At 58.4% G+C, this 11731-nt stretch overlaps 1 protein-coding gene across 1 annotated transcript in view; it reads right to left on the bottom strand.

The window, feature by feature from the left end:
* RFX1 (regulatory factor X1) overlaps positions 1-9951 on the bottom strand; it is a 22436-nt gene extending 12485 nt beyond the window's left edge. The window contains exons 1-6 of the mRNA XM_007954369.2: positions 9636-9951; positions 3753-3862; positions 3470-3553; positions 2714-2821; positions 1453-1569; positions 447-542 (exon numbers count right to left, since the gene is read on the bottom strand). Of these exons, the coding sequence (XP_007952560.1) occupies positions 447-542; positions 1453-1569; positions 2714-2821; positions 3470-3553; positions 3753-3862; positions 9636-9951 (831 nt within the window). The remainder of the gene's footprint in view (positions 1-446; positions 543-1452; positions 1570-2713; positions 2822-3469; positions 3554-3752; positions 3863-9635) is intronic.
* Positions 9952-11731: the final 1780 nt, after the last annotated feature.

The raw sequence follows: 11731 nt of genomic DNA, 5'->3' as shown, positions 1-11731 counted from the left end.
CGGCTCCGGCGGCGGCGTGGGCCGGGGCTCCTGCTGCTCTGCCTTCCTAGCGGGAAACTGACTGCCTGAGCTCTGGAGGACAAACAGAGACACTGAGGGGTCACTGGGGCGCGGCGGGCGGGGCCCAGGCCTCGCCGCCCACCAGGCTGCTGAGCTCACACAGCAGTCCTAGGAAAATTCCCGCCCAGGTTTAGAGAGGGGAAGGAACTGCCCTGGGCCACGCAAGAAACAGCGGATTGGAATCCAGGTCTCTCAGAGCAAAACTTGGGCCCGGAAGTGCCAGGTGCCAGCGGGGAGGAATGGTCAAGGTTCTGTAGCCAAGGTGGATGGAGATGGGGGCTGGGAGCCTTTGAGGACTGGGGAGCTCCATCCCCTCCCTGTGGCCCCCTGACCTACACCTCCCCCAGCCCCAGTTTGCCCCCCAGGTAGGTGGGTGAAAGACACACCTCTTGAGCCACGTGGACAGGTTGAAGCCCTTGCACAGTCAGCTGCTGCACGGGCCCTGCTTTGGGCGTCTGGGGTGTGGCCTGGACCACAGACCTCTGGGAAGGGAGAGGCAAGGCAGACTCTTGAGGACATGAGAGCTCCTGTCACCCTCACAGCAATGCTGTGAGAAGCTGGCCCTCCCGCAAAGTGAAGAGAGAAGACCTACATTGCGCCAGGCCCTAGGCTGTGCAGGCACCTGGGACACCCAGTTCCAGGCTCAGCCGTGAAAGGATGTAGCAGCGCTAAGGTGGAACTAGGGCTGACTGAGGGGCTTGCACCTATAGGCCATGACCCTGCGTTATCTTGTTGCTCATCTGCAGGATGTGGTTTGTCCTCACAGCCAGGAATGGAAGCTGGGGTGGGGGGGAGCACTCAGAGCCATGTGGCAGGAGTGGTGGAGCTGGGACATAAACCCAGGCCTGGAGCTCAGAGGGGCTTTGGTGTGAGGCTCAAGACTGACTAGTCTGCGACTCCTTCCAGGGTGGTGACATTTCTGGGGAAAGGGGTAGATGGCCTTAATTGGCTTTTCATGGGGTTGGGACCCCCACATCTTGAGTAGGAACAGCCAAATGGCAGACAGCCCTCGCCTCCTACCCTCAGAGTGGGGCCTCTTCAGAGGTTGTTCTGGACGGGCTGGGGGATTTGGAGGCTGGGGTCTGCTCTGAGCCCCTTGGGGGTGAGTGAGGACTTAGCATTGGGACAAACGAGAAACCACCCTTAGAGGCCCAAAGAGGCCAAAGTATTGCTCACAGCTGTTCCAGCGCTTGCTCTCTGTGAAGTGCCTGCCACAAGGCCTGCGTTTCACCCTCATGCAGCCCCAGCAGGCTGAAGCCTTTACTTAGAGGAGGACTTTGAGTCTGGAGAGGGAGAGGTGCTAGGCAAAGGCCCAAGAAGCCGCCCACCAAGGCCATGGAGACCACCTGGCAAGGACCCCTCACCCCAGCCCCACCCTCCTTGGCCTGGTACCTCTTGGGTGGTGGGGACACTTGGCTGGACACTGTGGACCTGCAGCTGCTGTGGCACTGTGCCCGTGGGGGCACCAGCCGTCTTGCTGGAAGAACTGTTGGCATGCACTGGCGATCGCTGGAAGGAAAGGTGACAGGGCAGTCTGGACAGCTCGGGACCACTCAGGGTACCCGGCCCTGATGCAGCCCTTCAACCCTTCTCAGGAGGGCTGTCCCGAAGAGCTGTTTGGGGAAAGCAGCAGTCCATGGGTTGGTAATGGGCAGGCGTCCCATACCCACTCCCTGCCTCAGCCCTGGTCACCAGGCAAGGCCAGGGATCCAGCGAGGCTGGCCAGGACTCTAGCCGCACAGGCCACCTACTGCTTTCATGGTCACAGGAGCTGGTGTTCAACAAGGCCCTGCAGCCTTGACATGAGGAAGGGAGGGCAGCTCTGAGTGGTGGGAGGTGCTGCCCAAGGCCCATTCAAGGCTGTCCTGGGGCTGGTTCTCAAAGGTTACAGTACTGAGCACAGAAACATTGCATGTGGTGTTGTGCGGACTCCCCTTAGGCCTGCTCAAAGGAACCTTACAACACCCCCTCTTCCCAGATGAAGATGGAGGCACAGAGGGAAAGGCTGTGCCTAGAGACACTCAGTGGGACATGGTGGGACTGGTTGCTGGCCCCAGGTGACAGAACCCTGCCCTAGCCTCCAGGTCTGTTGCTCCCAGCCTGCAATTCTCACAGCTACCTGGTAGGGTGGTTGCTTTACAGATAGCAAACTATGGACCTGGAAGGGTCAAAGGGCCTACCCAAAGTCCCACAGGAGTAGCTGGCTGAGCTGGGCTCTAACACTGAGCCCCTGGAGCCAATACCTGTGTTCTTGGCCACCCTAGCCCACCTGCCTCCGACATCCTTGTTGGTGTTTGCGAGTCCCCAGAACCCACCCTGGGGTCTGAGGTTACCTGAGAGGCTCCACCCACCCTGGGGAAGGATGGGGAGCCCACGCTGCTCCTGGTGATGCCGCAAGGCCCATCTCTACCCAGCGCTGGGGCTGCTCTGCTCAGAGCCAGTACCAGGCACCTGGTGGGTGGGCCACCCTGACCAGGGTGGATGAGGTTGTCTGCTGGGAGTGTGTGTGGGGGGGGTGTGGAGGGGGAAGGGAGACAGGAGTACTCTGACAAGTGACTGGGTTCAGGGGCAGGGAACCCCAAGTACACTATGGGGACACATGGCCAACTGGGGAAAGAGGAAAAGTGAAGACAGTTCCAGGGTTGTGACCTACCTCAGGGGGTGAGTGCACCTGCTGGGTGCTGTGGACTGTCAAGGAGACCTGGCCGCCCTTGCTACCCTGGGCTGGACTCTGGACCACCAGACGCTGCGTGGGGAGGGCCTGGAGTCGAGGAAAAGGACAGTTCACTGATGGGCAGTAATGAAGGCTGGCCAACTATGAAGCGCTTTCCTCCTATAGCCCCAGACGTAGCACCATCATCATCCTCATATGATAGAGAGTGTTGCTGGGGTGCGGGTGGGGGGAGACACACTTGCCCTAGGGTCCTGGAGCTGGGATGTGGCTGAGCTGGGCCCACATCAGGGAGCCTGCTTCCAAGGCCACACGGAATGTGCTCTCAGACTTCAGACGCAGCAGAGCTGAATCCAATTCTGTGCTCACCATTTAGGACACAGGCATGAACCTTGGCACCCTGCCTGCAGCCTCTAGGGGCAGGCCCCTATCTCCTCCCAGTCCCCACGCTGGCTATGGGCTCTTGGCCCCAACTTCACCTTCAGTTCTCTGCTTTGAAATGCTGGGGCTGGACCCACATGCAAACCACCTTCCTTACTACCAGTTCTTAGCAATACTCAATTATCTGTTAAAATAGCTCGCATGGTGGTTCCTCTTTTCCCTACTGGCCCTGATTCTCACCAGGGAGATGGTCACCTAGAGACAGGGGCAGCTCCTGGATGGGCCCTGAATCCTCCATGGTGGAGAGGGCAGACCTGGGGGAGAGTGTGAGGACATAGACAGGTGAAGTTGACTTACCTGCTGGGGCACCTGGATGTTGGTGAGCTGCAGAGGTGAAACGTGGCCTGGCTTGGCCTGCACACTTGCCTGGACCAGCAGCCGCTGTGGGGGCAAGGCATAAGGAGTGGGCCTCTCGGGGGCCCAGCCCAGGTGGGTGGGAGGGTGGCCGCAATGACCATCTTGATAAGAGCAGGTGAACAGATGGCTCTGGTAGGAAAGTGGGGGGAGGTGCCCTCGCCCTAGCCGCAGCTGCCCCCTCACATGCCTTCCCACCCACTCTGGGGGAAGGGGCGTGTCCTACCTGCTGGGTGCCCTGCACCTGCTGAACCACCTGAGTGGGGACTCCAGTCTGGCTGGCAGTGGAGCCCGGGCTGGCCTCTGACACAGTTTCACTGGCCCGCATGGCACCTTCTGTGGGGAGGGGTAGCCAGTCAGCTTGGCATGCTGTCCCTACCTGCCCCACCCCTGCCCTGAGCCCACCTGGAGGGGATGACGTGATGAAGCAGGACCCCATGAGGCCAGGATTCTCCAAGAGTTCTCCTCGCCCCTGGCCAGTCCATCAAGAGTCACTTGGCAGGGTGGACAAGGGCCAGGAGGACCCAGGAACATTAGCATCCAGCAGTAGCCCCAACCCCCTCCTCAACCCGAAGCCTGACCAGAAGGGGTACTGGGGGGCCAGTGAAGGGGAGGCCTGAGAATTGGACCCCTTTTGCCCAGAGACAGGACCTGTGCATAGGCAGTAGACACCACGCCCCCCCAACCCAGGGTATAGGCAGCGTGGGAGGACCCCTGGTCAGAGGGGTCTCACAGAAGACTGCATATCCCTGCTGACCACCCCTATTAGGTCCTCCCACCACCCGGTCCTCTGCTAGATCCCTGTTGTCCTGTGGCTTGCCGCTAGGGAGGCAGGTACTCACGCTGACAGGTAGCCGAGAAGAGGCAGTCATAGAACATGGTGCCCACCAGCCCACCTGCCTGTCCCTGTCTGCCCACCTGCCTGTTGGCCCAGGAAAGCCTCCCCAGAGCTCCTTGCCTGCCTCTGAGGGAACAGCAGGGTACGTGGGTGGCTTTATACCTGCAACCTTGGGGAGCTAATCCCCCTGGTGGATCTAGAGCTCTCCCCTGCCCTCTTGGAATAAACACCCCCTCCTGGCGGCGCAGCTAAGCCAGGCATTCGTGGGCTTGGGCAGCCTGCGGAGCAAGGCTGAGTCCTGCGATGCTATCGGCGGGCACAGGTCGAGTTTCATGCACATTGCACTGAGTGATTAATGGGTGGGGAAAGGGGGGATGGTGGTGGGGCAAGTGTCCCCAGGAGATGGCCGGGTGCTGCACCTCTAGCTGGGATGCCGCTCATTTCCCCACCCCGTGTGGCCTGGCCTGCTCCCCAGCAGCACCACAGGCCAGAGTGGGAGCAGGGGGAGCCTTCCTGCCAGCCCTTCCAAGCTGCCCCACTCCTGTGGGCTCAGAGAGGGGCTACTCAAACCCTGGCAGGATTGGTGGAGCCATGGAGTCACAGGAGCTAGCCCTGAACAGTGCTTCTGATGTACCAGGCACTGCACTGGGGTCTTTCTGGGCAGTTGGAGGGTGAGAATTTCCATCTCCCATTCAAATAAGGCAACCAGGAGAGAGGAAATGACTGGCCCATGGCCAGACAATGGCAGGCAGGATACAGACCCACAGGGCACTTGGGGTCACTGGTGACACCCGGGCTGAGGCCACAAGGGCAATGGTATGCGGTAGATGCCAGCACACAGGCACAGGGAGGACAGTGAGTCCTGAGGGCCTATGGAGGGGCATTGCATCAACAGGGGGAGGTGGGGCGCGGCTACAGTAGGGGACATGGAGAGGGGCCTGGTGAGGGCTGGAAGGCTTTCCCAGTGGGTACAAGGACCTCCAGGGCCAACCCCAGGGCAGAGCACATGGTGCAGGGAGATGTAGGAGACACCTCTCTGTGGCTACGTGTGGGCAGCCTCTGCAGCTTCTGCTTTACTGGAATCATCCCGCGAATCCTCTTTAGGCTTCCCTGAGCCAGGAGGAAGGGCCCTCACTGAGAGAGCCCCTCCAGGAGAAAGAAAGCTTGTGTCAAGGGCCCACACACCTATGTGTCCAGGGGGTACAGACAGCCAGGCCCAACCAGGGGGTGATGCCCGACAGGAAGCCCCATGGACGGTTTTGCTTGATTCAGGCATGGGCAGCAAGGTGGAGGCAGGATCCTGCCACCTCCTGGGCTGAGGGGGCTACCACTAAAAAGTCAAGGCTGGTCCTGGAGTGGGACCCTCAGCAGATGTAGGCTTGGGAACCTGCTGCCAAGTGTCTGAGACACAACTGGCTGCTGAGAAAAAGTCTTGCCACTGTCTCCTGCCTCGAGGATGGCCCTCAAGGCTGGGATGGCCACCTGCCAGGCCAGGAGGGTGTGCTGAAGTGCACCACGAGGACAGGAAGCTGGTAAGATTCAGTCAACATTTTGCACGTGGAGCTTCCTGCGCATGCGTGTGCAGCTGCATGTGGCCTGGGGCTGGAAGGGGGTTGGCGCACACAGTCTACAGACGGCTGCATCTATCTGTCAGGATCTGTACTGTAGGGCGTGCACGAGGCCAGGAAGGGCCCTGCTGTCTGAAGTCGCAGTCGCAGTCGCAAGTCAGGAAGAGGCAGCTGGTTTCCTGTCCCTGAATCTGACAAGCATCTCTGCCGAGTGGGCTGTCCCTTCCGTCCTGCCCTCCCCCCATCTAGATCCGCTTACACCCTAAATGCTTCGAACTCTTCACAGAGGGGTAGGTTAAGGCAGCCGGTCCCGGCACCTCTGGCAGATGGACAAGGTGACCTTGCCTTCTCCCGTGTCTTTGCTCTCAGGGATGATTCATATCACAGGCTCTCACAGGGGCCTCTGGACCCTCTTTGCTCCAGCTGGTCACCCCATCTGCACTTGGGGATGCTGACACCTTTCATCTCCCTCTCCTGGACACAAGGATTCCCAACCCCAAGTGAATGGGAAACAGGGAAGGGGGCTGGCCTGAGTCTCATCCTTCAGCCAGTCCCTCAGAGGACTTCACCTCCTGCAGGCTGACTGCCAGGGCCTGGTGCCAGAGGCTGGTGGCCTCTAAGAACAGGCGTTTATGATCTAGAGTCTTGCTTCTGATGGGTAATTTGAGCTACCTTCACATCGTCTCCAAAGTCACCTTTGGGCAGAGGGTGGCCTCAAGGGCCGGATGAGTTGCCTTCTGGGGCTGTTCTCGGCTAGCGTCCGCCTGCCCTAAGGCTCCAGGCCTGCTCCCAGGCCCTCCCCCTCTTCTTCCCTCCCAGCTCCTAGCTCTGGAGAAGCCCAGGCACAGTGTAGTCGCCTTGGCTGGTGTCAGTTACCACCCCCCTCAAGAGACCAGATCACAAGGACCAGAGAGCTGGGGAAGCCAAGGAAAAGAGGAGGCAGGCAGACTTGGGGTATCTGGGGTTTATAGCCATTTGCCCGCTCTAGACCTCACTCTGGGGACCACGGACCCTGACCCAGGGAGCAAAAGTTCACACCCAGGAGGACCAGGGCCAATGAGGGGGCAGAACAGAGCTCTCCAACTGGGCCAGGCCAGTGCTCTGGCCTGCTCTGGGCAGCCCAGGGGATGATGGGATGGGAAAAGACACACTTAGCAGCTCTCACAGGCAGATCATTCCAGGCACTGGGGTACAGTGGGAACAAGCCAGAGCCCTGTCCTCCCGAGTCATGGGACAGCCCTTACCACCAAGATCATCAGCAGCAGCAGCTCAGGCAGTGAGCCGAGTAAAGAGACAGAGGATGAGCAGTTGGGGGGCAGGAGGAGACACCTGAGCTAACCCGAAGGGCACATCTTTCTCCTGCAGAGCGGCTGGTAGATTTGAACTGCCAACCTCTCAGTCAGCCTGTTGTGGTTAAAGCCGAAAGATGTGGTTAAAGCCAAAAGATGTGGTTAAAGAGAAAGATGTGGCAGTCTGCTTCCATAAAGATATACAGCCCTGCAAACCCTGTGGGGCCATTCTACTCTATCCTATAAGATCGCTATAAGTCAGAATCAATTTAACAGCAGCAGGGTGTTACAGGAGGTAGGAATTAAGGCCCCTGTGGTACAGTGGTTAAGCCCTCAGCTGCTAACCAAAGGTCAATGGTTCAAACCCATCAGCTGCTCCGAGGGAGAAGAGACCTGGTGATGTGTAATCTTGCAAAGATTACAGCCCAGGAAACCCTATGGGGCAGTTCTACATCACACAACAATCTGGGTATGGTTGGGACTGGAATGTTCTAGGTTGGGGAAGTATCAAAGGAGGGCCAGCTGGAAGAGGGAAGAATCTACAGTTCTTTGGGCCCTGCAGAGTATGAGAGGCTCAGGTGACCCTGAGTGGACAACTCACACTAGCTAGAGCTAGGGGTTCAAGGCCCAGCTTGGGCCGTGGGCTCCACTGGCATCAAGAGGGCATACAAGGCCATGACACTGAACAAGGCCACCATGAGGTAGAGTTAGGGGAGCCGAGAAGGGCTTAGAACTGAGGCCAGAGAGGTACAGAGGAAGCAGCAACAGGGACCACGGAGGGGCAGCCAGAGAGAAAAGAGAAGACCAGGGCAGTGTGGGGCTCAGGGCTCCCCAGAGGCCCAGGAAAATGAGGGCTAGAGTGACCAGCGGATCAGGCATGATGGAGGCCAAAGGTGACCCCGAGCAGCAGCAGAGAAGGAAGCAGAGACGCAGGAGGAGAGCAATGTTTTGAGGAGTTCTGATTGAAAGAGAAGCCAAGAAATGGGCAACAGCTGGACTTGGGAGATTTCTAGTCAGAAGGGGAGTGTTTTCACCTTTATGAGCTGAGAAGAGAGGCCTGCAAGAGAAGAATCACTGGAGAGCCAAGCAGGGTGTGTGTGTGTGTGTGTGTGTGTGTGAGTGATTGCAGGAACAGGTGCTGGAGGGGCACGGGCATGGGTGACTTAGGTCAGGAGCAGGAGCGGTGAGTGCAGACAGACCCAAGAAGCTTGGGAGACTGGTTGGTGGGGAGATGGGACCTCTCTTCCCTCATACAGTTGGCAGCAGGGTCAGGGGTCCGGGAATGTAGAGTTCTCAAGAGCAGAGAAGGAAAGGTTTTTCTTGGAACATGTGGGAGCAGGTTGATAAGGACCCTTTGTAGCATTGCTGGGTGGTGCTGAGAACCAACTGGCCATTTGTGACCTGGTGATTGTGGTCATGTCCACTGGCTGACCTCATCCCAGGCAAGGCACTGAACGCAGAGGGTGGCACACCAGGTGTGGCTCTCATACTGGCTGTCAAGAGGTACTGTCCTAAGCCTCACATGTCCCCAATCCTGGCCCTCCCTCGGGACCCTGGCCTCCCAGGAGCCTCATCTGCTCTAGTCAATGGTGCCAGTCTTCTGCCTGACCACTGTCCCACAGTCCCTTAGCCCAACCTTGACCTACCCTCTTCCACAGCCTCCCACCACTTCCCCTCTCCACACCGGAAGGACCAGGGTCAGCTTTAAGGGGAGGTTCCATGGGACCCTCCCTCTTCCAGTGAGCACATTAGGAGATGCTGAAGATACACAATCTAGGTCCCAAGTCCCCTGTCCTCTGTCTGAACCCTGCTCCCCAGCACTCAGTCCCATTCTAGCTGTAGAAGGATCCGGGTATAAGGAGGATGCAGGAACCAGGAGAGGGAGGGACAGCCCTGAGGGCACCATAATCTGAGCTTTCTGGTCATTTTCTCCAAAGCTCGCAGCCTCTGCTGAGAGAAAGGGGAGCCCAAGCCTCATGCTCAAGAACTGACAGCCCAGCTTGGTCCCTGGAATGTGCCAGAAACAACAGGGTGGTGTCTCCAGGGAGAGACGGCACTCCGGTGACCTTTCTGGAATGCTCACTCTGGGTTGGCTTCGCTGAGAGCAAAAGCACTGTGATGCCACTGTGACCCCACTGTGACTCCCTTTACAGAAGAGGAAACTGAGGCAGCTATGCTCACACAGCTCTGCCTCCTACTTGGGCAGGCATCTGCAAACTTTCTTCTATTATCCAACCCTTCCTCCAAGTCACATCCAACTAGGGAGTGGAGGTGTTTGGGGAACCTGGTAAGTTTGAAAGTTGCAGTTCTGGTGACGGGGACAGTAGGCCGCCCAAACCCAGGACACTGTCTCCCAGAAGCTCCTCTCAGAGTTGCTCAAAGTGCCCCTGGGCTCTGAGCACGTGTCCACTTACCAGAGACAGTCACCACAATGTACTGCTGTGATGCTGGAGCCGGGGTGGGCGTCCCGGCCGGCTGCGAGGGCGTGGGGGCAGCTGGGAGCTCCGTCACGTACTGCTTCTGGCTGCCCGGTGGCTGTGCCTGGGGCTGGGGGCTCTGCAGCTCCGTGACATACTGAGGCTGGGGGGTGGCAGCAGCGGTGGGTGGCTGGGGTGCCGCTGGTGGTGGTGGCGGTGGCGGTGGCTGAGGCTGGGCCTGTGATGGAGCCTGTGGCGGCTGGGATGGTGGCGGGGCTGCCTGTAGCTCAGTAACGTATGCCTGTGTTGCCATGCCAACAGTGGGGAAAATGATAATAAATAAGGCTTTTTTTTTTTTTTTTTTTCTTCCTTGGGAAGAAGAAGGGGGGAGAGAAAAAAACAAAAGAAGGAAAAACAAGAATTAATCTACAGGCAGAGGAGAGCAGGGACAGTCCCCAGCTCCCTGGAGAGAGGTTTGGGTTCATCACTAACTTAATTAAATCCAAGGCTCATGACTGAGTGCAACCCATCCCTGCAGGGAAGGGGCTGTGGGCAAGCTGGAGCCCCAAATGCCCTTCCTCCATCTTACCCCGGGCTAGCCCCTGGACCTAGGGGACCCTGATATCTGTCTCTGGTCAAGCTTCCCTGTGCTGGGAGACCCTGCGCCTAGCTGGTGGCTCAGTGCCCTTGCCTGGAGACAAATGATTCTGCCCTCCCTGAGCCATGCTCAATGCCAGCGTTGCCCGCCCCCCTTCCCTGGGCTGAGGACGTCTCTCCAGGATGAGGTGGTATCTCCTGCCAGCTCCTGCCAGCTGGGGACTGAGCCAAGCGCTTTATATACTTTCTTTGATCTTAAACCTTGCACCCACCTTGTCTGGGCTTGGTCTGCCAGATGAGGAGCAGGGGCTCAGGAAGGGTAAGGGGCTTGGCCCAGGCCACACAACAGGAAGTAGCAGGCTGGGTATAAGTTTTGAGCAGTTGATTAACTAGGTGCTGGATGGCCGGAATGCAGAGTCACAGGAAAGCTGCCAACCCGTGTACTCAGGCCAGTTCCCTATATGCCACGCCACCTGGACTCAGAGGGGCCAGGGTCATTCCTAGTCAGGCACAGAAGGCACCTGAGGCTGAAAGGTCCCCCTAAGCTGCTGTGGCCAGAGGGGCTTCCAGGGGCAGGTGCGCATCATGATGCCAAATGAGCGCTCACAGGGGGAGAGAGCCCTTCTGAGGCCAGGGTGCCACTGGGCTAGGAGCAGCCTCTACTGACCTCACAATGGGGCCAGCCAGGCTAGCGGCTGAGGCTGCTAAGGGGTGATGGACCCTTTGCCGGGTGCTGGGCTGATGTACCTTGCTCTTGGTGAGCCCTGGCCTCCTGAGGGGTGGGCAGACGGCTTAGGGGCCCCTGCATGTATGAGGAATAATGGAACAAATGGAGGAGTGGGTAAGAGGAGAAGCTACAGTGCATATAGCTTCATGACCCTGAAGGGGTCTGAATTTGAGAGCCCTGCCTGCGGCTGGCTGTGACCTCAGCAGTGCTCAGGGCTCAGCTGGCAGCTGAACCCGACGGCTCTTCTGCACTGACCTCTAGCACTTGTGCACCATCACATGCCAGCAAGCGTCCCTCCAGCTGCAGGGTGACCCAAAGGGGTTGGGCAAGGGGAAGGCTCATTGACCAGGAGCCCAAGGAGTAGGCCTGTGACAGAGGCGCTGTCACACCTCTTATACAGATGAGCACCGTGAGGCTCAAGGTGATCTGCCCAAAGCTGCACAGAAAGTGGTGAGGGAGGCATTTGAACCCAGGCCCCTGACTCACAAACACATGGTCTGACCCCCAACCTAAGGCATGATCTCAGTTCATTTATTTCTCAAGGCATCTCTCCTGTTTTTCAGATGAGGAGACCTGAGCCCCACCCACAGAGATGACATCAACTGCCCAAGGCTCAGGTCAGGGTAGCAGAGTGGGAAGCTGGCTGGAAGAAGGCCAGGCAGCGCAGTGGTTCCCACATTCCTCTTGCCTTCCTGTACCTCCCTCCTGAGTCCTGGTTTTATCCTTCGACACCAAACTCCAAGAGGTATCCAAGTCAGTAGGAGGCAAG

The sequence above is a fragment of the Orycteropus afer genome, unplaced genomic scaffold (assembly GCF_000298275.1).
Source record: "Orycteropus afer afer isolate SDZICR_OR568_19922 unplaced genomic scaffold, OryAfe1.0 scaffold00460, whole genome shotgun sequence".
NCBI classification, from domain to species: Eukaryota; Metazoa; Chordata; class Mammalia; order Tubulidentata; family Orycteropodidae; genus Orycteropus; species Orycteropus afer.
This window is presented reverse-complemented; position numbering and strand designations above follow the sequence as displayed.